Source organism: Podarcis vaucheri (genome assembly GCF_965113315.1).
Source record: "Podarcis vaucheri genome assembly, chromosome: 4".
Classification (NCBI taxonomy): domain Eukaryota; kingdom Metazoa; phylum Chordata; class Lepidosauria; order Squamata; family Lacertidae; genus Podarcis; species Podarcis vaucheri.
In genome coordinates this window covers 58,658,683-58,684,674 of record NC_138762.1, presented here as the reverse complement: position 1 = coordinate 58,684,674, position 25,992 = coordinate 58,658,683, and the positions used below count along the sequence as shown (strand labels likewise).

Genomic DNA, 25,992 nt, shown 5'->3' with positions numbered 1-25,992 from the left:
TCAAAGACCACAAAGCTTGCACAGCCTAGTCAATCCTCATTGTTATATATTCTTTGTTTCCTAGATAGCAGTGTCAACTCTCCCCCCCCCCCACTTGCCAGTCCCACTGATCGCAAGTGAATAATGACCATCCATTTATTCCCAAATGCTCTAGAGGCAAACTAAGGCCTGGGGGCCAGATCTGGCCCAATTGGCTTCTAAATCCAACCCGCGGACAGTCCGGGAATCAGTGTGTTTTTACATGAGTAGAATGTGTCCTTTTATTTAAAATGCATCTCTGGGTTATTTGTGGGGCATAGGAATTTGTTCATTTTCCCCCTTCAAAATATAGCCTGGCTCCCACACAAGGTCTGCAGGACAGTGGACCGGCCCCCTGCTGAAAAAGTTTGCTGACTACTGCTCTAGAGCACCGTTCCCCAACCCGTTGTTCTCCAGATGTTTTGGAAGGCAACTTCCATCAGATCTAGCCAGCATAGACAATGGTGAGTTGCTGGGAGTTGCAGTTTAACACACCTAGAGGGTGCCAGATTGGGAAAGGCTCCTCTAGTCTAGAGCAGCTTCCACAGCTCGTGTGCCAGCATGAAAGAGAAGTCATAGACTTCCTAACAGTTCAACACTTAGTAGTGATTTCCCTTGCCAACACATTTTTGTTAAGTTGTGGGTGAACATATTAGATGACACAACAATTCTTCAAACAGCTCTTGTTTATTCACAGGCCAGAACAGAACTGAACTGAAGGGTTCAGCCAGCCTGCTTATATAGAGCTCCACTACAACGCAACAGTAACCACTGAACATCACTTTCAATCCCTTATTTGCATATGTGAACCTGAGTGAAAATTATCTACAGTATAGATAGATAACAGGGTGAGAAGTTCAGTACATAACAATTTTAAAGTTCCTGATTGTGCATTGGCAGCTGCATTTCTACTAGGCCCACACCTGATGTCTCAACTAACGTCACATGTGAGGCAGGTGGGCATGAATTAGGGAAGACAACTTCACAGGCCAAATCTGAACCCCTAGTAGGTCAAGATTGGCCCTCAGACCAAAGGTTCCTCACCCCTGCAGTATCCTTTGGAACAGGAGGTGCTATGGAAAGGTTGTCATAGGAAACTAAGTGGATTTTGAGGCAGTTCCAGAAAGGCAGTTCTTTTTTTGTCATGTCTGAAAATTCCAGGTGAGAAAAGAAACAGAGGTGTGCCTACCTGAGCCACAATGTAGAACCACAGGCTGTGTATATCATAGAAGTAACCAAATCCAAACATGGCAGTGAAGAGTCCGCTGGCAAACATCCCTCCAGTGAGATAATACCGGATAGGCAAACGTTCACCTATTATGCCACTGTGAATTCAGGCAAAATAAAAAGGGATTGATTTCTGAAGCATGCTGAGCATATATAACCCTTAACATCTGGAGATATTACATGGGCATTTGCTAAGTAAGCTATGGTTAAAATCCAGAAAATGCAAAGTTTACCAATAACATTGTAGTAGCACTATAATAAAAAGAACAATTTGAGAAACTTTACAAAGTTGAGTTATCGTGAGTTGTTTGTATTCAGTTTTCATATTTCAAGCCAAACGTTTTGGTTTGTATTCAGTAACAAGAATCGAAGACATGAGCTGATAGTGCTCATCTGAAATCACGATCGATTCTTCTCAGCCACAGTAGGGACAGGATTTGAATTTGTTCCTTTTCAAGCAACTTTGGTATCCTACTGTAATAGGGAATATCCTGTACTCTAGAATCTACATTCCTAAAGCCTAGGGCACACATTGAAGAAAATAAAATTTAGGAGACCTTCCTTTGCTCCTCAAAAGCTTGTAAGCAACTGAGCACAGTAGAAGATCAGAAATTAAGCAATCATATATTTACAACTTGAAAGCATGAAAAAGGATTTTTAAAAGAGTAAAAGAATTTTACCTCAGATACATCCCAACTGCATAAGCACATAGGAATGAATAATCCAGGGCTCCCAACAACTGTTTGTAGTTGCTCTTATCTAGGAACATATGTTTGTTGAAGTTCATGAGATGGAATTTTTAAGGCACAAATAGCCATTAAAAAGTCTGAACAATACATATTCAGTCTCTTTGCAACTTCAAAGAGGGATTCTAGCAGGTTAAAACAATAGTTTGCTCCATAAGCAAATTGTGCTTAGTCAAATTATATACCTGTATAGTTTGTACCATCATGAATAAATGGATCAGCTTGATATAACGGCCATTCATTATAGTCTCCAGAATTATACCAGGCCTTTAAAAAGTGGAACATCTTGCACAGTACAAGATTTATTTTCACAGGTGAAGTTTCAAACATGCCCGAGTCTCCCACTAGCACTGTATAACAAAGTTTGGGCATTCTCTTCCCCCTATTGCCAGCCGCCCTGCCCCACAAACCAGTTATGTGCAGGAGTGCACAGAACTGTGAGGAATTGCAGAACAAAACAACACAATTTTTTCCTTTAGATTATATTCCAGTTTATGGGGTGGGGGATAGACTACTTACCAAATGGCTCCCAACCACAGCGTGACTCATTAGCAATTTTTTTAACAGGCTGAATCTGGATGGCATATTCTTTGTAGGTGTCATGCTCAATAACTTGCGGAGTATTACAGTGCTTATGTAGTTCTCCCTAAATTAAAGTAATAAAATTAATCTAACAGAACACCTCATTGCATAGAACCAAATAAACTATTTTTACTTTACGAATATTTCAAATCAGGGCCAGCCCACCTACGAGGCACGTTGAGGCTGTTGCCTCAGAAGGCAGATCTGGGACCGAGGAACATACTGCTTACTGCCGCCGCCACCTCCTCTGTGTTCTCCCTGTTGTGCCCATGGGGCGCAGAGGTGCAGGCGAGGGCACAGGCAGAGCTGCAGCACAGGCCCAGAACTGTGAGGGACTGTATTGGAGTGTTTTGCCTCAAGCAGCAAAACATCCTGGACTGGCCCTGTTCAAAATAGGTTTTGCTGTTTAGAAACATTTACCAGTCAAAAGGCTTTCTTTCCACCTTAAAAAGGTTTGAATAATAACCTCAATGAAATCCAGCTTTGCAAGCTTTTTTTTTTTTAAAAAAAGAAAATTTAGTTATGTCAAGAGACTGCAAATTTCCATGAGTCCTCATCCTTCTTATGGATAAGTAATAAAAGACAAGATTTGACAGAGTATAACTCAATCACTTGCATGCCTCGAGTCAGTTTTCCATACAGTAAAGAGTGGGACTAGTAATAGGAATCAAATAACAGGCAGAAAGTTGTCAACATAAGCAGATTTTAAATAGAACAATAGAACCATGCGAAGCTCCGGTCAGGAGCAGTGAGGCAGTGTGGCTTGGCCTCTGTATCCAAAGGTGGAGAGGGAAGCTATTTCATTCTTTTTCCTGTACCAGTTCCAGTCTAGCTGGAATGGTTTTGTTTTGGATCCAGCAGATCCATGACAGCCCTGCTCCATTGCCTTGAAGAAATGTGATAGAGGAATATTTCAAAGGTTGAAATTATATATTATTTTAATAGTCTAGGCTATATATATAATTACATATTGTTGTCCAGGAACACTATAACTGCCATGTTGGAGGTTTGGTTGTGTGAGAGTTCCTGTAGAGTGTTATTTGATTGCTGAACAAGTCTGCAGAAATGATCTATTAGAGCAGAGGTTGTCAATACAGTGCACTCCAGATGTAGCTGAACTACAGCTCTCACAGTATATTTTCACTGGCAACACTGACTGGGGTTGATGGGAATTAGGAGTCGAAGAGCATCTGGAGGGCACGGTATACTTATTCTTGATCCATTCATTTTGTACCTAGTTAACATGTACAGTTCTAGTGGCTGGATGAGGAAGGACTGCAGAAACATGCTTGTGTGGTAGTGGTTAGAATATTAGACTAGAATCAGGGAAAATCAGGTTCAGATCCCTACTCCAACAGGAAGCTCACTGGCTTACTTTGAGCCAATAGCACACCCTCTGAGCAAGCTAACCAGGTGTGGGGGGTGGTGAGGATAAAATGATGAAGGGGCTTGAAAAAACTATGTATACCATCCTGAGCTCCTTGGCAGAAGTGAGAGTGTAACCAACAAAATAATAAAACAGAGAGATTGTGAATTAGCTAGGACAGAGAAAGCTAATTTGAGTAGATGAGTAAAGATGAGACACAAATTGGATCCCAATAGAATTGGTTGCCATGGATTGAAATGTTGAGCCTTAGCAACATGATTATGGTCTGGGTAGGAATTTGATTGCCTGCTTTGAACATGAGGAGACAGTCTGGAAAAATCTGAAGACTGAGTACATACTTATTTTCAATTTCACAGCACTATAAATGACACTTTTGATTTGCCTTTGTACACATAGCCTTTGTATATTTTCACAGATCATGGGCATCTTGACAATGAGACACCTACTTATAGTATACACAGTGCAGAAGCCCTTGTAGACCTGGATGTTCCATGTGGGCTCTCAATCGCTATGAACATTTTAATGTCTTTTTATTACTGTACAGCATGTCACATTTTATTGCTGTATTGTAACGCATATGGTAACAACACTTTTATGTAGCTTTAAAATGTACTTCCTTGTGTGATGTCAGATATGTTAGAAAGATATTTCCTTGTTACTTACCTTAACTATACTGATTGGTTTCCTTGATAAGTGGAAACTAGCATACAGCATAAAAGTCAGGACAAATGTGAGAGCCCTGTACCTGTGAACAGAACAAACATTTATAATTCCATGATTTGCAGCAATACACTTGCAATCATTTTAGGCTGTTCCATTGTTATATCCAGTTTCTCTTATTTATTTCCAATATTTACACTGATGTAGAAGCTAAATCAAACAAGAGTGAAAGGTTAACTACAATAGGTTAAGCAATTTCCGTTTTCATTGCACAATGCTCTAACCATGCCAAAAAACAAAACAAAAAAAGTACTGAGATGAACAGTTGTGGTGCCTTTTTATCTTTTCCAGAAAATGTTAATTATTATTAATGAGGTTGGGGTGATGGGGTGGGATGACTGGGGCTGGGGTGGTAGGGTGATTTTTCAAAGCTGCTACACGGTCACACCTCCCACCCCCAGCAGCTACCGTATTTTTCGCTCCATAGGACGCACCCGACCATAGGATGCATCTTGTTTTAGAGGGGGAGAACAAGAAAAAAAAATCTCCCCCTCTCTGCTCGGCACCCCTTCAGTGAAGCGGCAGGAGAAACGGAGCCCCTTCCATTTCTCCTCCCGCTTGGCTGAAGGGGTGCTGCGCAGCTCTCCCTCTCTGCTGAAGCCAGGAGAGTCTTGCTCTCCCAGCTTCAGCAAAAGGAACCCGAAGCCTCTGGAGCTCAGCAGGACCTCCCGCTGCACTCCGGAGGCTTCAGGCGGCTATCCCTGAAGCCTGGAGAGCAAGAGGGGTCCCTCTGCGCTTCGGAGGCTTCGCGTTGCTATCGCTGAAGCCGAGGAGCCTGCATTCGCTCCATAGGATGCACGCACATTTCCCCTTAATTTTTGGAGGGGGGGGGGAAGTGCGTCCTATAGAGCGAAAAATACGGTAATTCCTGGCAAATGTCAGACACAACTGGGATCAAGCCCAGAGGTTGTGCCAAGAGGCAGCCACCAACGCTGCTGTGGCTAGTTGAGTCAGAGCAGCTCCCAGGAATCGGTGGCAATTGCTGCATAGCAGTTCTGTGAGATGTAATAGCCAGATGATAAGCACGGCTGCCCGCTCTTCAATCTGCTCCTGTAGCTGCACCTTTCACAGAAGCTTGATGACCAGAACATAAATGTTGTCACCTGCCAAACTCCATGCTGTGGAAAGCTTCACCTGGGGTTTTTTTTTGCACATCATGGTATTGTTAAAGGTGTAAGAGAAGGCCAATTTCTTTCTGGTCAGATGACAACCCTAACCCTAAGTATACCTGGGTTCAAGGAACAAGAGGGGGGGCTGTCAAAGTGGAAACGTGTCCCATAGTTATACTGCAATATTAGTTAGAAATAAGTGTGTGTGTGTGTGTGTGTGTGTGTATATATATATATATATATATATATATATATATATATACACACACACACACCCCGCATAAACACATCCACACACCAAATTGGAACTTCACAATTCAGTTTAAAGGAGGACCTTTCTCTTCCCAAACACAATACAAAGCACAGGTATCCTTTTCAATTTTTCAAGCATAATAGTACAGAGGTACCTCGGAAGTCAAACGGAATCCGTTCCGGAAGTCTGTTCGACTTCCAAAACATTTGGAAACCAAGGCGTGGCTTCCGACTGGCTGCAGGAAGCTCTTGCAGGCAATTGGAAGCCACATCGGACATTCGGGTTCCAAAGAACATTTGCAAACTGGAACATTCACTTCCGGGTTTGTGGCATTCGGGAACCAAAACGTTCGAGTCGCAAGGTGTACATCAACCAAGGTACGACTGTAGTGATGATTATAATGTAAAGTCTATACAGAAATATACCTTTAAGCAAAATGCATCACTGTTCATTCTTATTAGAACTTAATATTTGAATTGAGATTTATTTAAGAGGAAGTCAAAGCCTTACCAGGCCAAAGCAATAGACTATAACTTACCACTGGTCTCTTGTAAATAAAGTGATCAAGCGAATCCCAGGTGGAAGTTCAGCCATTTACTTGAGTATCAGTTTCAGATATTAATTATTCAGGTGCTTCAGGTATTGGTTCCAGGTTTTCAACAGAACCAACTGTCACATTCATTAATGTCCTTTACATTTCTCCTTTGGTGTCACTGACCATCACTATGAGTGGCTGATTCTTCTTCCTGGTACATATTTTTATAAGAAAAGTGTTACTATGAATAACCACACCCTAGGCCAACCCCAACATCTCTCACCACCAAAGGAACACAAGCAAACAGCAAAGAACCTGCGCAAACGCTGACACCAAACCCTACATATAGTAAGTAAAATAGAAACATCTCCCCCCGACCCCATCTCCCCCCACCTCTTTCCCCCTTTTCTTCCTAATGTCTCAGCAAATGAAACTGATTTGTAAAAATGTTACATGGGGGGGGGGAATACGAGAGAGAGAGATTGCAAACACTTTTGTAAATCAAGAAAACATTTAATAAAAAAGAAACAAACCAAAAAGAAAACAAAAGTGTTACTGATCATGCTACAACAATATTTCTCAGCTATGGTCGTTATGAGAAGAGAACCCCCCCCCCCAAAAAAAAAGTAAATTTGAAAGAGCTAATTTTAATGCAAAGCATTTTTTTTTTACTATTTTCATGCTAATATAAGAAATAAAGAAAACAGAGGGAAATAAAAACATGATTTGAAAGAGATGACCATCAGAAACAAAGATCACCCCAGTATTAAAATCTATACAAGCAACTTGACAATATTTAACCAATCAGTAATCTCGCCCACTGCTTAACGCAACCAGGATAAACATGCCCAAGCTGTGTCGACCTAAGCATCACAATTCTGGAGCCAGTTTCTCAAGGCAACATGTACACATGCTACAATCCTCAATCCAGCTTCATTGTTAGAATGTTCACCTAAAACACTCTGAGCTGTTCTCTATGAACTGCAAACCTGCTGCCAGACTACACTAGAAAATTTCAACTATGTGCATCTCAACATACGAATTACTGTAAACATTTACACTTACCCCATAGTGTGTAATACTTACAAACCTTCCAAAGGGTACCATACTGTATGTACAGTAAATTAAGAATAGAACCCATGGTACAACACAGGGATAGGAGGAGGCTGAAATGCAGTCATTTAGTCAGGTTGGCATTTATTAGCTATGGAGGTCAAGTGGCAAGAGAGCAGGTGTTCTGGATGTCTCTAGCAGACTTGCCTTAAAAGTGGTGTCAAGGTTGGGGTGTATATAAGAGACTGCCCTCAAAATACTCTGCAGACACGTCACAACAGGGTGTATGTTCCTGAAGCTGGACCTTTAGATCAAACTGTGCCACCCTATAAAGCACTGAGAAGGGTTGCAAACCAAGCAACAGAGTTTATGCAGGATTAGAGTTTAGAAACAATTTTATTCTTCTTCTTCTGTTGTTGCTGAGGTCTCCAAAACCATCTTCTGGGAGGAAGAAATACCAAGGTAAAACTAAGTTGTTCAGTAGCACCTGGTATTCCTTCAAATATTTGTTTACATGTAGTAGCGCTTGAAGATTAAGACCATGCTAGGCTGCACTTTACAGATCTAGTTGCCTTAGAGGCAAAATGCCATAAACTCTGCTATATGGAATTCTTTACAAGAGACAGAAGTGCAAACAAATCAAAAGTCAAGTGTAGAACAGTTTCTCTCTCACAATAGCATAAGTAAACTCTAAGCCAGTTGATAGTCTACACTGCAGGGCATGTATGTAAACAGCCTCACTGCTCCTGCCTTCAGGTTAGCACTTTTTACCAAACTGAATCCAGGAGTTTGGATTTGCAAACACCAAGATTTGCAAAAATACATCTGAAAAAGTACCTTTTGTTTTCATCCCAGCTCTTCAGGAGGATCAAGCTGGTGAAGTGATTGTATCATATCTGAAGAATAGTACTGCAGATGTGTGCAAATAAATGTGCAAGACATGGGGAAATAGTGCCATCGAAGACTGGATCTGTTAAACCTCAGTTGTGTAACCAAGATTCTTTAGAAATATATCTTGAATATTCTACATGTATGGTCATCTGTCATAAGACACAACTATGCAAATTTGTTCAGCAACAAATCCATTGCCCTTAAGCTTCTTCTGGGCTATGTCTCCTGGCAAGGGAGTGTCCTCTGGGCGATTTCCCCATGAATACAACTTCCACCTGCAGTACACCAATAGGTGGAAGTGAAGTCTTTTGGCCCTGCTTGAAATACTTTTGCACCTAAAATGGCACCTCCCATGACAAAAGACTAACATTAAATGACAGTTTGGCGCTCTTTAATGGAACTCCAAAGGGCTCAGTGATATAGCAACTGTCCCTGGTTCAATCCTACATCTCCAAGCAGGTCTGGGAAAGTCCCCTGCCTGGAATCCTGAAAAGCCACTGCTAGTCCATGTTGATACATACTGACCTAGATGGACTAATGACTCAGTACAAGACAATTTCCTGTGTTCACTAAAGTGGCTTGCTTATTTATTTAAAAGACTATACTGTACATAGAACACTTTGACCATATTGGGACACTTAACCTAATAATATAGAGGGGAAACCACAAATATATACAACAGTAATAAAAGCAGTCATAACACCAGATTTTGAAGGATTGAGAGGGGGGGAAAGGTAGGAGTTGGGGTTTTGTTGTTGTTGTTTGCCAAGAAGGCAAGTGAAATTCCTGGGGAGGGGTTCCACAGAAGCTTACACAGACACACCCTTCCTTTTAATCAAACTTAATGGGCAAAACAAGCTAAAGAGCATCACCATGGGATTCTATGTCTACTCAAAAGCAAGTCCCACGAAACTACATGGCATTTATTCCAACATTGCAGGGGGCTGGAGTCCAGCCGTTGGACTAGATGACTATCGGGGTTCCTTCCAACCCTACAATTCTGCGATTCTGTTCCTAGGTTATAAGGCTTGCAGCCGGAGAGGCTAACGGCATTAAGTTATCTGGAGTCTGTGCCCTAAAAGAGCGCGCGCGCGTGTGCGAGAGTGACGACACAAAGCAAGCGAGCCCAAACGCGCTCGCGCGCCCCAGCCTCCTCCTCGTCGCCCCCGCTCGGATGTCCATCAAAGGGGAACTCCGTTTCCAGTCGTCTCCATCAGCGGCAGGTGCAGCGCCGACGGAGTACACGCTGCCTCCCCCCTCAGCTGCCTCCTGGCCGACCGCGCCCCCGCCCCAAAGCTCCCGCCTCCCCCCTGCCCGCATTGTTCCCTCTCGGAGGGTCCCACCTGAAGGGACGACGACGACCGTCTCCTCACCTCTGCAGCTCCCTGGCGCTCCGAGGCGGAGGCACCGTTTCCTGGCAGCCTCGGCAGCCACTTCCTGGTCGAGGCGCCGCTCCCGGGCGCGGTCTCGCTTCATTCAAGCCGAGCCAGTTCTGGTGCGCTGCTGCTACAAATAGTGACAGGAGAACCTGCTCTGCTCGCCGCCAGGGCCGCCTCCCTCTCGCTCTGACGGCAGCAGCTGAGAAAGAAAGGCGCTCCCAGGCAGGGCTCGAAACTGCCGCCAGAGAGAGAATCCGGCTTCCTGATCATAAAACCGTATATGCCTCTTCGTCTTCGCCACACCACCAGGGAACTGGTTTAGCGAGGGAAGCTCATAGCCATGCCATTTTCTTTGAAAGAGATTGCTGGCTGCGTCGACTTGGCAGCTGCCTGGCAGGCAGAAACCCAACAGGGGCAGCTTTCCAAACCACGCCAGTTAAATGTCTGCCACCAAGCTTATGTCTGCAAAACAGGCGGCAACCTTAGTTATCCATATTATGCCCACTCACTTCAAAACTTCCCTATCGGCTTGTAAATGCAGGACATGTCTGAGGTGCCTACGGCAGTGACAACTGAAAAGATCGTTTTCCTGAACATGTACAATCTTTTTCTCTCACTGCTAACAAAGTCAACCCAAATACATATGAGATTGCATCAGTGACTTTTAAATCTTCTAAGCCGAGTATGTGAGATGCGCAACGACTGAACCTCAGTGTTCCTGTAAATTTCTTTTTAGCTCATAAGCTAAAAATACTAGCTTACTGCTGCTGTTGTTATTGATACAGTGCTCCCAGAATACATACTGTTTTTACAGTGTAAGTATAAACAGGACAGAGAACAAGAACCCAACTGTACGCATGTTTACTCAGAAATAAGTCCTGTTTAATTAAATGGGCATTACTTCCTAGTATGCATAAGAATGCAGCCTAAAGCTGTAATCATGCACAAATTACCTTGGAGTTGTACTAAAAAGTATAGAGGGGCTTCTGTGTAGATATGTATCAGATTGAATCCTAGAACATAAATAGTATTTATGGTCCATGAATAAACAAGCAAGCAAACTGGCTTCAAGTTACAAGAAAGGAGATTCCAATTTCCAACTAAACATCGGGAAGAACTTTCCAACAGTCAGAGCTGTTCAACAGTGAAATGGACTCCCTCAGGAGGTTCTGGACTCTTGTTCCTTGGAGGTTTTTAAGCAGAGGATGGATGGCCATCTGTCATAGATGCTTTAGTTGAGATTCCTGCATTGCAGGGGGTTGGATTAGATGACCCCCAGGGACCCTCCAACTCTACAATTTGGATTCGATGAAACTGAAGACTAAAATCCTATGCACACTTATTGGGGCGTAAGTATCACTAAATGCAGTGGGAGTCACTAACAGCAAATATAAAATGGTTTGGGCCTGAGGCTACATGCACACATTTTATTCTAGAATCAATGGAGCTTGAGTACAGTACTTGTTTTTTCTACATAGTTCACACACACAATATAGTTCTCTTGCACATCTTTTTGCTCCTGAAAAGTGCTTTTTGATCCAGCACTAAAGAGCGGGTTTTCTGGGGGAAAGCAGCAGGGCAATGGCAAAACCACTTGGACCAGTGCCTAGAAAGCAGAGTACAAGCAGAAAACCACTCTGGCCTATGCTTTCTAGGCACGGGACAAACTGAAGTATGGACAAGCCATTAATGCATTCCACATTCACCATGAAGTGCTGACTTGGTGGTGCGATCATTCCAGAAATCAGCTCACCTTGAACAGTATACTATGTGATAAAGCAGGGGCCAGAGGCATACCTATAAAGGAGAGATGCTTCATGCATATATTAAACTATACATATGTTAAACTATGTTCCTATGGTTCTGATTAGATTCTGTTGGTTAGTGATTATACAAAGGTGTCTCAGGATTACACATTGTTCGTTTTAAGTTTTGTCTAATATACACTTTCTCCAAGATACATTAAGGAGCCCTTACACATCCAACAGCACAATCCTATACGTGTCTACTCAGAAGCAAATTCTGTTGTTTTAGAATAGGTCTTACTCTCAGCTGAGTGTTGGTTGGGGCTGGCAGTGCACCAAAACAACTGCAGGGGAACCAGAGTGAGGAAGGTTGTTATACAGGACTGCAGCAGAAAAAACTGTATTTCCCTTCTCCCTTTCAGAGCTAAAATATGTATTTCTGAAATAATTAAGTCTTCCATGTAGTTGCATGTTCTGGCAGTACTAAAGGGTTCTGCAATTTCCTGTAACTGCACTCATGACTCTGCTAAATATATATTTTCCCAAGCTGCTTCTTCTAAAAGCATAAGAAACCTGTCCTAACGTCTTTTAAATGGTTAGCTGCACATTAGAGACACGTTTGTTTCACTTTTGACTTAACTTTTTAGGGTTGTTTTGAATACATAAGCACAAATGCATCAAATGTAAAACTGGAGTATTTTCTGATGATTTAGAACTAGCTCTACATGAAATCAAATTAATTAACATCAACATATGAAGTACCACTTTTGGATTTCAACAAGACAGCTCTCATTTTAAAGCGGAAATTTTAAAAGCTGCATATACCACTTGCTTGACCAGGAAGACACATTCTAATGTCCATGTGGTATCCACTCAATGAGAAGGGCGTGTGCTGACCTGTTCCCCCAAATAGACCATTATTATGTACCATGAACTGACTGGCATGCCATGGACTACACCCCGAACAGCAAAACTATGCTAAATTGTATTGCTACCTCTTGTGAAAGAAGCAGCATCCCCTGATAAATCCTTCCCAAAGGCAGTAGCATCAACACACATCCCACATCTTCTGGAAGCGTGGGTGGCACTCCAGACGCTTTGGAATACAACGCTGTCCAGCCCGGCTCCCACGGGCAGATGTCGTCCCTCCTGCGCAGCGCCGGGGCTTCCCTGGCCAATCGGGAGAGAGTGCGAGGCACGGTTGCTATTAGCGACCGCGCGCTCGGAGCCCCGCCTTCTGGGAGGCCGGGTGAGAGGGAGGCGGGGTCCAACGGGCGAAGCCGTTTCCATGGTGACAAGCCCGGACTGAATCATGTCGGATCTCGGCTCGGAAGAGATCGAAGAGGAGGCTGAGAATGATTTGGGGGTCAGTGTGCGGGGAGGGTGGGGGGAGGAAGATGTAGGAAGGGGTGCGTGTGCAGTTAATAGTTTGGGTCAGAAAAAAAGTCCAAATGCACTTACTAGGAAGTAAGCCCCATTGAGCACAGTGGGACTTGCTTCTGAGTAAACATGCCCAGGTAAGACCATTTTCTGAATGAACTCCCCACCCTCTTGAGTGGAGAACTTGTGAAGGAAAGAAAGAGGGGGTTATTTGCAGAGAGTTTCATGCACGTTTGCATTATGGTAGAAACAGTTTGGGAAAGGTAAAACACCAGTTTCCATGAAGCAAAAAGTGGAACTTTTTATCATTATTATTACTGGGAGTTTGATTCAAAATCTGATCCACAATATGGAGACACACTCTGGTGCCTCGCCCTATGTTTTCAGAAATTTTTAGTCATTTACTTTGTCCAGCCATTGCAAAAGCCTCAGCGTCCAGATTGTGTGGATGCAAAGGAGCCTTAGGCAAACTCTTGATTTACAAGATTTATTTAAAATAGAGGAAATGACATGGTGAATTACGGAATTTGAGATTTTACAAAGCATTCCAGAGAGAAAGCTGTTGACTTTTAAGCTCTTGCTTAAGGTGCTTACTTGGCAGAAATCAAAATAGAAATAATTTAAAAACAATAATTGTATGGCTAGAAGAAATACTATGCATAGAATGCTGCACCGACAGAAGAGTCTATACAACAACATCTTAAAATTATTCATATTAAAACAAAAGAGAAAACTAATTTCAGGGTATCTAGTAAGGACACACGCCATTTCACCTGCAGTTGAACTTAATAGGACTTACTTCTGAGTACACATGCATAGATAGGATTGCACAGAACGACAAAGAAAGAGATATTTGCAGTATATAATATTTTGTATTCACCTTGTTCTTTATGAGGAGAAGCCATAGCTAAGTGCATGCAGCAGGTCCTGGATTTAGGCCCCCAGCACCTCCAGTTTGAAACTAGAGAGCCGCTGCTATTCAGTTTCCAGATGAGTGGATGTGTTTGTCTGTTGTAATAAAAACAGAGTCTTGTGCTAGCTTAAAAACAAACAAATTTATTAGAGCATAATATTAGTCATTGTTGAGGTAATACTGGATTAATGGTCTGGCTTTGTAAAAGGCAGCTTGCTTTGTTGGATGACCAGATGCAAAAGAGGACAGAGGTCCTTTCTCTTTAATAATTGTGTAGAAGGGAATGCTGGAGGCATAGTTTACATGACAAGCTACAGTTAAAATTACTGCAAAACCTGCATATACCTGCTGAAATCCCCTCTTCTACTACACAACTACTAAGAGTGAAGGAGCCCTCTCCTCTTGCTTTCAGCTACCCTATTCCTCTCTCTATACACAAAAGATATAAGTAGACTTCAGTCATGTTGACTCTGTTTTAGCTGAATGACAACTATCTGATCTCATTTAAGTAGGAATATGAAGGAGAACGCAATGAAGCTGGTGAACGGCATGGACAGGGAAAGGCCAGATTACCCAATGGTGATACCTATGAAGGACAATATGCAAATGGTAGAAGAAGTGGGCAGGTATGACTTATTTTGAAAAGCATTTGCCCATTCTCTGTACTAATATCTTAGCCTATAATCCAAACACCCTTTGCTGTGGGGTGGGGCTAGATTGGGGAGAGAGACTCCCGCCTATGAAGTCACACCAGTATCACTCTGATATGGTGGAGCTCTCCACTCGAGTCACCAAATGGGTGGAGTGACACCTCAAAACAGAATATTCCAGGGACAGGAACTGGACTCAGCAAGTCCAGGGACCTCTAGTTTCTCAAGGTGGCCCTACAACCAACATTTGACAGGATCAAGGCCAATTCAGGCCTAACTGCTATGCCAGCTCCAGACTGTTACAGCAGTTTGTTTGCTCCCCTGCCTTTTTGTGAGTGTCAGGGCTGCAGATGCCCCAGTGATTCTGTCGTTGCCCAGCTGGGGTTTGGATTGTCTTGAAACTCATTTTATACTTCTTATGTAGTGGCATCATCCACACACAGGAAGGAAATGTTAGCAGATTTGCAGAAATATTTCTTTAAAAGTAGGGAAAAAAGTTCTAAGTAGAGCAGGGACCCCAAACCATCCCATGGGGACTGAGCATGCTCAGTAGACATGTAATGCTGACTGATGGGGGAACGAGGGCAGTTGCAGTTTCTGCTTGTTTAGTGTATATTGGCCATTTTCATAATATATATGCTTTAGTAAAACAACCAGAGCATGAACAAGAAGTCTCTATAATGTATATGTTTCAGGGATTGTACAGATTCAAGAATGGTGCACGCTACATAGGAGAATATTTTGAGAATAAAAAACATGGCAAAGGAATCTTTTTTTATCCCGATGGATCCCGATATGATGGTAAATTGTATTTTCTCTGTTCGGATTTAAATGTGAGGATTTTGGTGACTAGTGAAGTGTACCCATTCGTGACCAGGTCCTGCTTGTGAGCTTCCCATATGCATCTAGCTGGCTATTGTGAGAATGCTGGATTAGATAGGCCTTTGGCCTGATCCAGCAGGGCTCTTCCTATGTACTTAAGATAACATGAAAGATATAGTGGGTGAATAGAGAATTGCCACAGTGGGTCCACTCAATAAGTGAGTTGGCTGGGCCACAATGGTGGGTGTGAAAGCACAGCGACACAACGTATGGTCTTGCGTGAGTGCCAAATGCAGATTAGCAGAACCAGGATGTTGCCTCGCTGTGCCAAGCATAACTACTATGATTAGATGCTGGCTCAAGTGCAATCGGCAAAGCGGCTATGTGAAACAAAGAATGAGTAGAGTGAGTGACTGGGGATGTTGAATCAGCTTCGCAGAACCCTAAAAGCTTTCTATCACTATGGAGCAAGTAAACAATAAGGAGGAGAGTAAACACAAGGTGTGGTGGTCAGGCTCCCCTTTATAGAAAAGATAGGAGATCTACATTGCGAACATGGAAATTGTGGTGAGAAGAGTAAGAACTTACTGTTTTGATGCAACTTTGCACACATAATATTTGAAATAATCTCTCCTAATGAACATATATGTAGCTTCTTTATAACACCAGACTATTGTGTGTCTAGCTAGTAGAATGTATATTGGTCACACTCTTATCTAGGACATTTGTATTTATGTAATCAGTTACTTCAGTTATACTGCCTTATCACAGTACAGGATTATTTTAGTTCAGTTTGCTTTAGATTTCTCAATTTTATTCAGTAATATTTGTGTTTTTAAGAAAATCATTATATAAATACTGAACACTTTCCACCATGATAACAAATGTATTATTTGTAATCAAGCCAAATGTTAAGTACTCTGGTTTATAAAGAAATGGATACAAAATAGTGCATATGTTTCTATTGTATTCACTGCAGGAGAGTGGGTGGAGGACCAAAGACATGGAAATGGCATTTACTACTATGTAAATGGAGACACATACGATGGAGAGTGGTTCAATCACTACAGGTTGTTCGACTGAAACTTTAGGTTTCTTTTACATTTTTGAGTGAATGATAAATTCTGGTGGGATCTGAAACAAATGGGTAGTGTATCCTCACCTCTTAGGAGTCCTGTTGTTCAGGGATTCTAGCCAGCTTCGAACAGGAGCCTTGTAGTGTTGTCTAGGCTTTTCAGGGAGACAAAAGGGTACTTCTGTCCCTGCCTTCACTTCACATCCCAAGATCATCTTCTGCTGTGCTACATACAGTGGTGCCTCGCAAGACGAAATTAATCTGTTCCGCAAGTCTCTTCGTCTTGCGTTTTTTTTGTCTTGCGAAGCACGGCTATTAGCGGCTTAGCGGCTTTAAGAAAAAGGAAACAAACTTGCAAGAACTCGCAAGATGTTTCGTCTTGCGAAGCAAGCCCATAGGGAAATTTGTCTTGCGGAACGACTCAAAAAACGGAAAACTCTTTCGTCTTGCGCGTTTTTCGTCTTGCGAGGCATTTGTCTTGCGAGGTACCACTGTAATGCTAGAGCACTGAGGTTTGGGGCTGACTGACAGTCCTGAACCTAAGCATTTTATTGCTGTATATCAGGTGTGCTTTCTGGGGAATGTGAAAGTGAAAACGTACCCTTTCCCCTCTTCTTCCTCCCACAATGTCCCCAAACAGTACAGTAAGGAGAGTTTTTTAGTCTTTTGGCAGTCATCCTTGGCAGTGGGGTTTAAATTTGGTGCTGAATCCAAAAATTGGTTCCATACAAAATACTGGAAGAATTTGGGATTTTAGTGTAGCTGTGATTTGGCAGCTTCCTGCTCCTGTCTTACAGGAGAATACACAAGTTCTCTCTCCAGACAATGAGATTAGTTGCTCTAGTGTTTTCTTCTCTTTCTTTTTATTCTCTCAAACCTGAAAGCTTCAAATTTCTTGTTAGGTCATTTTGATTCCTCTGCCTCCTTTCTTTCAAATTGCACATTTCAATACAGTGGTACCTCAGGTTAAGAACTTGATTCGTTCTGGAGGTCCGTTCTTAACCTGAAACTGTTCTTAACCTGAGGTACCACTTTAGCTAATGGGGCCTCCCGCTGCCGCCACACAATTTCTGTTCTCATCCTGAAGCAAAGTTCTTAACCTGAGGTACTATTTCTGGGTTAGTGGAGTCTGTAACCTGAAGCGTCTGTAACATGAAGCGTCTGTAACCCAAGGTACCACTGTATTCCAAATCCAATGGGGCTTATTCCCTGGTAACTGGATATAGGACTGCAATTTTAATTTTTAGCTTGTTGTTTCCCCTAGAAATCAATTGAATAATCAATTTAAATTGGTTATTTAAACCACTTTGATTTAAGGGTAGGTCCACACCTCGGCTTGCTTTGCTGCTTTTCCCTGAGAAAATTTGCAGTGTCCTGCTGAATCATACAAAACAGCAACTGAGTTATCTGCAGATTGCTGTTTGTTCTGATTTAGCAGTAAAGAGCGGGTTTTCTGGGGGAAAGCTGCAGAGCAAAAGCAAAACCATTGGGACCTGTGCCTTGAAAGTATGGGACAAGCAGAAAATGGAAGCAGATGAGCACTTAATCCAGGCATGTCCAAAGCCTGTTACGGGGGCCTAATCTGGCCCCTGTGGCAGTTTCTTTCCTGGGGTAAAATATCCCCCAAAAACCTCAATCAACAATCCTTAAAAAAGGTCAACAACCTTGGTCGGCCCTCACACATGTTCACTTCATCAAATCCGGCCCTCTTTGAAAAAGTTTGGGCACCCCTGGAATCAGTACAGCCTGTGACAATCGGAGGAAGATAACTTTGGTGTCCATAATCAAGATGTGAGGTTTCCACCTGTTTAATGTGAAACTGTTTTTTGTCTCTCCATAGGCATGGGCAAGGTACATATCTGTATGCATTAACCGGCTCTAAATATGTTGGCACCTGGGCAAATGGACAACAAGAAGGAGCTGCTGAACTTATTCACCTAAACCATAGATACCAGGGGAAGTTTGTGAATAAAAATGTATGTATGCTATTGTATTGTTTTGATCTGTTGAGATTTTTGATGTTATCTTTCATTATCTTTCAAAAACATTTATTTATTTGAACATTGAACATATTGGACATTTATTTATTATTGTTTAATTTTATTTAACTGAAAAGATTTATATGCTGCTTAATTGACAAAAACCTCTTAAAGTTTTGTGTAGAATAATATAAATTAATCATTAAAATGCCAAATGAAATCAGTTGTTAAAACCAATGGAAGTATAATATAAATATAAACAAATGGGGTAGGCAGTGTGCGGGCTGAAATCGGTTTTAACAATCTCCACTTTTTGAAATATGGCAACCCTTTATTATAGAGTGATGCGGCATTAAGTTACAACAGCAGCAAACTGTTGGTATGGAAATGGGTTTTCCGATGGGGCCCCTGGGGTCACCCAGCCTGACACCTGCGATGCCAGAACCATCACTATGGAATCCCGTTGTGTGATGGGGACCCCTGGAGCCTGATCAAACAACACCTTTCCATAACAATGGTTACGGTCTCACTGGGGTCAGGCTGTCGTGACCCCTGGGGACCCATCACACCCCCGTTTCCATAGCAAAGGTTCTGGACTTGCAGGGGTATGACTGAGTGATCAGGCTGTCGTGACCCCTGGGGACCCATCGCACAACACGTTTCCAGAGCGATGCTCCCATTTCCATAGCAATGATTCCGGCCTTGCAGAGGTCGGCCTGGGACGATGACGCACAACCCGTTTCCTGAGCGGTGATCCTGAGCTCGCAAGGTTCAGGCTGTTTGAACCCTGGGTCTGCAACGTACAAGCTATTTCCATAGTGACAGTCCTATTTCCATAGCAACGGTTCATGCCTGACAGGCTGACCCTCGGGTCCCCAGCTCTCAAGGGTCAGGCTCGGAGACCCCTGGGTCCCCAACCTAAAACCCGTTTCCATAGCAACGGTCCCGTTTCCATAGTGACGGTTCCTACCTCACAGGGGTCAGGCTGGGCAACCCCAGGGCCTGGGCATGCAGCCCGTTTCCCGAGCGAAGGAGATGACCTGTGCTGTGACCTGTGCGGCCGCAATGTAAAACCCGTTTCCATAGGGACGAACCCATTTCCATAGCGATGGCCCTGTTTCCATAGCGATGGCCCTGCCTCACAGGGATCAGGCTGGTTGATCACAAAACCCATTCCCTGAGTGATGGTCCCCAGCTCGCAAGGGTCTGGCTCGGATACCCTTGGGTGCCCGACCCGTTTCCATAGCGACAGTCCGGTTTCCATAGCGACGGTTCCTGCCTTGCAGGGGTCAGGCTGGGTGACCCTCGGGACTTCGTCAGAAAACCCATTCCCCGAGTGATGGTCCCGAGCTTGCAAAGGTCAGGCTTGGAGACCCTTGGGTCCCCAACCTAAAACCTGTTTCTATAGCAACGGTCCCGTTTCCATAGCGATGGTTCCTGCCTCGCAGCAGTCAGGCTGGGTAGACCCAGGGGCCCGATCGTACCCTGAGTGATTGTACTGAGCTCGCAAGGGTCTGGCTCAGAGACCCTTGGGTCCTAAACCTAGAACCTGTTTCCATAGTGACAGTCCCATTTCCATAGCGACGGTCCCTGCCTCACTGGGGTCAGGCTGGGTGACGCTCAGGACTCCACCACAAAACCCGTTCCTCGAATGATGGTCCCCAGCTCGCAAGGGTCAGGCTCGGAGACCCTTGGGTCGCCAACATAAACCCATTTCCATAGCAACGGTTCCATTTCCATAGCGATAGTCCTGTTTGCATAGCGACGGTCCCTGCCTCACTGGGGTGATGTTCAGGACTCTATCACAAAACCCATTCCCCAGTGATGGTCCCCAGTTCGCAAGGGTCAGGTTCAGAGACCCTTGGGTACCCAACCTAGAACCCGTTTCCATATTGACGAACCAGTTTCCATAGCGACTGTCCCGTTTCCATACAGGGGTCAGGCTGGGTAACTCTGGGGACTCCGTCACAGAGCCCGTGATGGTCCCCGCAAGGGTCAGGTTCAGAGTCCCTTGAGTCCCCAAATCTAGAACCCATTTCCATAGCAACGGTCCCGTTTCCATAGCAACAGTCATGTTTCCATAGCAATGGTTCCTACCTCACAGGGGTCCCCTGATGATCCCCAGCTCGCAAGAGTCTGGCTCGGAGACCCTTGGGTCCCCAACCTATAACCCATTTCCATAGCGACGAACCTGTTTCCATAGCGACGGTCCCATTTCCATAGCGACGGTCCATGCCTCACAGGGGTCAGGCTGGGTTACGCTCGGGACACCGTCACAGATCCCGTTCCCCTAGTGATGGTCCTCAGCTCGCAAGAGTCAGGCTCGGAGACCCTTGGGTCCCCAACCTAAAACCCATTTCCATAGCAACGGTCCCGTTTCCATAGCGATGGTCCCTCACAGGGGTCAGGCTGGGTGACACTCGGGACTCCGTCACAGAACCCGTTCCCCAAGAGATGGTCCCGAGCTCGCAAGATTCAGGCTCGGAGACCCTTGGGTCCCTGACCCGTTTCCAGAGTGACAGTCCCGTTTCCATAGCGATGATCCCTGCCTCAGGGTTGCAGCTGGGTGACGCTCAGGACTCCATCACAAAACCCGTTCCCCGAGTGATGGTCCCCAGCTCGCAAGGGTCAGGTTCAGAGACCCTTGAGTCCCCAACCTAGAACCCATTTCCATAGTGACGGTCCTGTTTCCATAGCGACGGCCCCTGCCTCACTGGGGTCAGGCTGGGTGATGCTCAGGACTCCATCACAAAACCCGTTCCCCGAGTGATGGTCCCCAGCTCGCAAGGGTCAGGCTCGGAGACCCTTGTGTCCCCAACCTAAGACCCATTTCCATAGCAACGGTCCTGTTTCCATAGCGACGGTTCCCGCCTCACAACAGTCAGGCTGGGTGACCCTCGGGACTCTGTCACAAAACCCTTTTCCTGAGTGATGGTCCCCAGCTCGCAAGGGTCTGGCTCGGAGACCCTTGGGTCCCCAAACCGTTTCCATAGCAACAATCATGTTTCCATAGCAATGGTTCCTACCTCACAGGGGTCCGGCTGCGTGACCCGTTTGCTGAGTAATGATCCCCAGCTCGCAAGAGTCTGGCTCGGAGACCCTTGAGTCCCAACCTAAACCCATTTCCATAGCAACGGTCCTGTTTCCATAGCGATGGTTCCTGCCGCAACAGTCAGGCTGGGTGGACCCAGGGGCCCGGTCGTATAACCCATTCCCTGAGTGATTGTCCTGAGCTCGCAAGGGTTCTGGCTGGGAGACTCTTGGGTCCTCAACCTAGAACCCGTTTGCATAGTGACGAATCCGTTTCCATAGCGACAGTCCCGTTTCCATAGCGATGGTCCCTGCCTCACTGGGGTCAGGCTGGGTGACGCTCAGGACTCCATCACAAAACCTGTTCCTCGAGTGATGGTCCCCAGCTCGCAAGGGTCAGGTTCAGAGAGCCTTGAGTCCCCAACCTAGAACCCATTTCCATAGCAACGGTCCCGTTTCCATAGTGACTGTCCTGTTTCCATAGTGACGGTCCCTGCCTCACTGGCGTCAGGTTGGGTGACGCTCAGGACTCGATCACAAAACCCCTTCCCCGAGTGATGGTCCCCAGTTCGCAAGGATCAGGCTCGGAGACACTTGGGTTCCCAACCTAGAACCCATTTCCATAGCGACTGTCATGTTTCCATAGCGACGGCCCCTGCCTCTCAGGCGTCAGGCTGGGTGACCTTTGGGACTCCGTCACTGAACCCATTTCCTGAGGGATGGTCGCCAGCTCTCAAGGGTCAGGTTCGGAGACCCTTGGGTCCCCGACCCGTTTCCATAGCAACAGTCCAGTTTCCATAGCGATGGTCCCTGCCTCACAGGAGTCAGGCTTGGTGGCTCGGGACTCCGTCACAGAGCCCGTTCCCCAAGTGATGGTCCCCAGCTCGCAAGGGTCAGGTTCAGAGAGCCTTGAGTCCCCAACCAAGATACCGTTTCCATAGCGACGGCCCCTGCCTCTCGGGTCAGGCTGGGTGACGCTCAGGACTCCATCACAAAACCCGTTCCTCGAGTGATGGTCCGCAGCTCGCAAGGGTCAGGGTCGAGACCCTTGGGTCCCCAACCTAAAACCCATTTCCATAGCAACGGTCCCTTTTCCATAGCGACGGTTCCTGCCTCGCAGCAGTCAGGCTGGGTAGACCCAGGGGCCCGGTTGTATAACCTGTTACCTGAGTGATGGTCCCCAGCTCGCAAGGGTCTGGCTCAGAGACCCTTGGGTACTAGAACCCATTTCCATAGCCACGAACCCGTTTCTATAGCGACTGTCCTGTTTCCATAGTGACGGCCCCTGCCTCTCAGGGGTCAGGTTGGGTGACCATTGGGACTCCGTCACAAAACCCGTTCCTCGAGTGATGGTCGCCAGCTCGCAAGGGTCAGGCTCGGAGACCCTTGTGTCCCCAACCTAAGACCCATTTCCATAGCAATGGTCCTGTTTCCATAGCGACGGCCCCTGCCTCTCAGGGGTCAGGCTGGGTGACCCTCAGGAATCTGTCACAGAATCCGTTCCCCAAGAGATGGTCCCCAGCTCGCAAGAGTCAGGCTCGGAGACCCTTGGGTCCCCGACCCGTTTCCATAGCAACAGTCCCATTTCCATAGCGATGGTCCCTGCCTCACTGGGGTCAGGTTGGGTGACCATTGGGACTCCGTCACAAAACCCGTTCCTCGAGTGATGGTCGCCAGCTCGCAAGGGTCAGGCTCGGAGACCCTTGTGTCCCCAACCTAATACCCATTTCCATAGCAACGGTCCTGTTTCCATAGCGACGGCCCCTGCCTCACAGTGGTCTGGCTGGGTGACGCTCGGGACTCCGTCACTGAACCCGTTCCCCGAGTGATGGTCCCCAGCTCGCAAGGGTCAGGTTCAGAGAGCCTTGAGTCCCCAACCTAGAACCCATTTCCATAGTGATGAACCTGTTTCCATAGTGACGGTCCCTGCCTCACTGGGGTCAGGCTGGGTGACGCTCAGGACTCCATCACAAAACCTGTTCCTCGAGTGATGGTCCCCAGCTCGCACGGGTCAGGCTCGAAGACCCCAACCTAAGACCCATTTCCATAGCAACGGTCCCGTTTCCATAGTGACTGTCATGTTTCCATAGCGACGGCCCCTGCCTCTCAGGCGTCAGGCTGGGTGACCTTTGGGACTCCGTCACTGAACCCGTTTCCTGAGGGATGGTCGCCAGTTCTCAAGGGTCAGGTTCGGAGACCCTTGGGTCCCTGACTCGTTTCCATAACGACAGTCCCGTTTCCATAGCGATGGTCCCTGCCTCACAGGGCTCAGGCTGGGTGCTGCTCGGGACTCCGTCACAGAACCCGTTCCCCAAGAGATGGTCCCCAGCTCGCTAGGGTTAGGCTCGGAGACCCTTGGGTCCCCGACCCATTTCCATAGCAACAGTCCAGTTTCCATAGCGATGGTCCCTGCCTCACAGGAGTCAGGCTTGGTGGCTCGGGACTCCGTCACAGAGCCCGTTCCCCAAGTGATGGTCCCCAGCTCGCAAGGGTCAGGTTCAGAGAGCCTTGAGTCCCCAACCAAGAAACCGTTTCCATAGCGACGGCCCCTGCCTCTCAGGGGTCAGGCTGGGTGACGCTCAAGACTCCATCACAAAACATGTTCCTCGAGTGATGGTCCCCAGCTCGCAAGGGTCAGGTTCAGAGAGCCTTGAGTCCCCAACCTAGAACCCATTTCCATAGTGATGAACCTGTTTCCATAGTGACGGTCCCTGCCTCACTGGGGTCAGGCTGGGTGACGCTCAGGACTCCATCACAAAACCTGTTCCTCGAGTGATGGTCCCCAGCTCGCAAGGGTCAGGCTCGAAGACCCCAACCTAAGACCCATTTCCATAGCAACGGTCCCGTTTCCATAGTGACTGTCCTGTTTCCATAGGGACGGTCCCTGCCTCACTGGCGTCAGGTTGGGTGACGCTCAGGACTCGATCACAAAACCCCTTCCCCGAGTGATGGTCCCCAGTTCGCAAGGATCAGGCTCGGAGACACTTGGGTTCCCAACCTAGAACCCGTTTCCATAGCGACTGTCATGTTTCCATAGCGACGGCCCCTGCCTCTCAGGCGTCAGGCTTGGTGACCTTTGGGACTCCGTCACTGAACCCGTTTCCTGAGGGATGGTCGCCAGCTCTCAAGGGTCAGGTTCGGAGACCCTTGGGTCCCCGACCCGTTTCCATAGCAACAGTCCAGTTTCCATAGCGACGGCCCCTGCCTCACAGTGGTCTGGCTGGGTGACGCTCGGGACTCCGTCACTGAACCCTATATCAATACCTGGAATTGGCGAACCCGTTTCTATAGCGACTGTCCTGTTTCCATAGTGACGGCCCCTGCCTCTCAGGGGTCAGGTTGGGTGACCATTGGGACTCCATCAGCGACTGTCATGTTTCCATAGCGAAGGCCCCTGCCTCACTGGCGTCAGGTTGGGTGACGCTCGGGACTCCGTCACTGAACCCGTTCCCCGAGTGATGGTCCCCAGCTCGCAAGGGTCAGGTTCAGAGAGCCTTGAGTCCCCAACCTAGAACCCATTTCCATAGTGATGAACCTGTTTCCATAGTGGACGGTCTCTGCCTCACTGGGGTCAGGCTGGGTGACGCTCAGGACTCCATCACAAAACCTGTTCCTCGAGTGATGGTCCCCAGCTCGCAAGGGTCAGGCTCGAAAACCCCAACCTAAGACCCATTTCCATAGCTACGGTCCCGTTTCCAGCTCAGGACTCCATCACAAAACCCGTTCCTCGAGTGATGGTCCCCAGCTCGCAAGGGTCAGGGTCGAGACCCTTGGGTCCCCAACCTAAAACCCATTTCCATAGCAACGGTCCCTTTCCCATAGCGACGGTTCCTGCCTCGCAGCAGTCAGGCTGGGTAGACCCAGGGGCCCGGTTGTATAACCCGTTACCTGAGTGATGGTCCCCAGCTCGCAAGGGTCTGGCTCAGAGACCCTTGGGTACTAGAACCCATTTCCATAGCCACGAACCCGTTTCTATAGCGACTGTCCTGTTTCCATAGTGACGGCCCCTGCCTCTCAGGGGTCAGGTTGGGTGACCATTGGGACTCCATCACAAAACCCGTTCCTCGAGTGATGGTCGCCAGCTCGCAAGGGTCAGGCTCGGAGACCCTTGTGTCCCCAACCTAAGACCCATTTCCATAGCAACGGTCCTACTTCCATAGCGACGGCCCCTGCCTCTCAGGGGTCAGGCTGGGTGACCCTCGGGAATCTGTCACAGAATCCGTTCCCCAAGAGATGGTCCCCAGCTCGCAAGAGTCAGGCTTGGAGACCCTTGGGTCCCCGACCTGTTTCCATAGCGACAGTCCCATTTCCATAGCGATGGTCCCTGCCTCACTGGGGTCAGGTTGGGTGACCATTGGGACTCCGTCACAAAACCCGTTCCTCGAGTGATGGTCGCCAGCTCGCAAGGGTCAGGCTCGGAGACCCTTGTGTCCCCAACCTAAGACCCATTTCCATAGCAACGGTCCTGTTTCCATAGCGACAGCCCCTGCCTCACAGT

General features: G+C 46.5%; 2 protein-coding genes across 5 annotated transcripts in view; one reads left to right on the top strand and one right to left on the bottom strand.

Annotated features, from left to right (window-relative positions):
- The window catches only part of SLC37A1 (solute carrier family 37 member 1), a 32,602-nt gene extending 19,791 nt beyond the window's left edge, over positions 1-12,811 (bottom strand). The window contains exons 1-6 of one of the 4 annotated variants that reach the window (XM_082219847.1): positions 12,641-12,811; positions 6,581-6,788; positions 4,624-4,705; positions 2,511-2,637; positions 1,926-2,004; positions 1,208-1,343 (exon numbers count right to left, since the gene is read on the bottom strand). In XM_082219847.1, coding sequence (XP_082075973.1) covers positions 1,208-1,343; positions 1,926-2,004; positions 2,511-2,637; positions 4,624-4,705; positions 6,581-6,636 — 480 coding nt within the window. In that variant the 5' untranslated portion in view covers positions 6,637-6,788; positions 12,641-12,811. Of the gene's footprint in view, positions 1-1,207; positions 1,344-1,925; positions 2,005-2,510; positions 2,638-4,623; positions 4,706-6,580; positions 6,789-9,864; positions 11,717-12,640 lie in introns of those variants that run through there. The other 3 variants (XM_082219848.1, XM_082219845.1, XM_082219846.1) reach the window with 3 other exon arrangements.
- Positions 12,812-12,874: 63 nt separating this feature from the next.
- The window catches only part of RSPH1 (radial spoke head component 1), a 39,304-nt gene continuing 26,186 nt past the window's right edge, over positions 12,875-25,992 (top strand). The window contains exons 1-5 of the mRNA XM_082221239.1: positions 12,875-13,011; positions 14,451-14,564; positions 15,284-15,389; positions 16,390-16,480; positions 18,326-18,461. Coding sequence (XP_082077365.1) covers positions 12,958-13,011; positions 14,451-14,564; positions 15,284-15,389; positions 16,390-16,480; positions 18,326-18,461 — 501 coding nt within the window. The 5' untranslated portion in view covers positions 12,875-12,957. The remainder of the gene's footprint in view (positions 13,012-14,450; positions 14,565-15,283; positions 15,390-16,389; positions 16,481-18,325; positions 18,462-25,992) is intronic.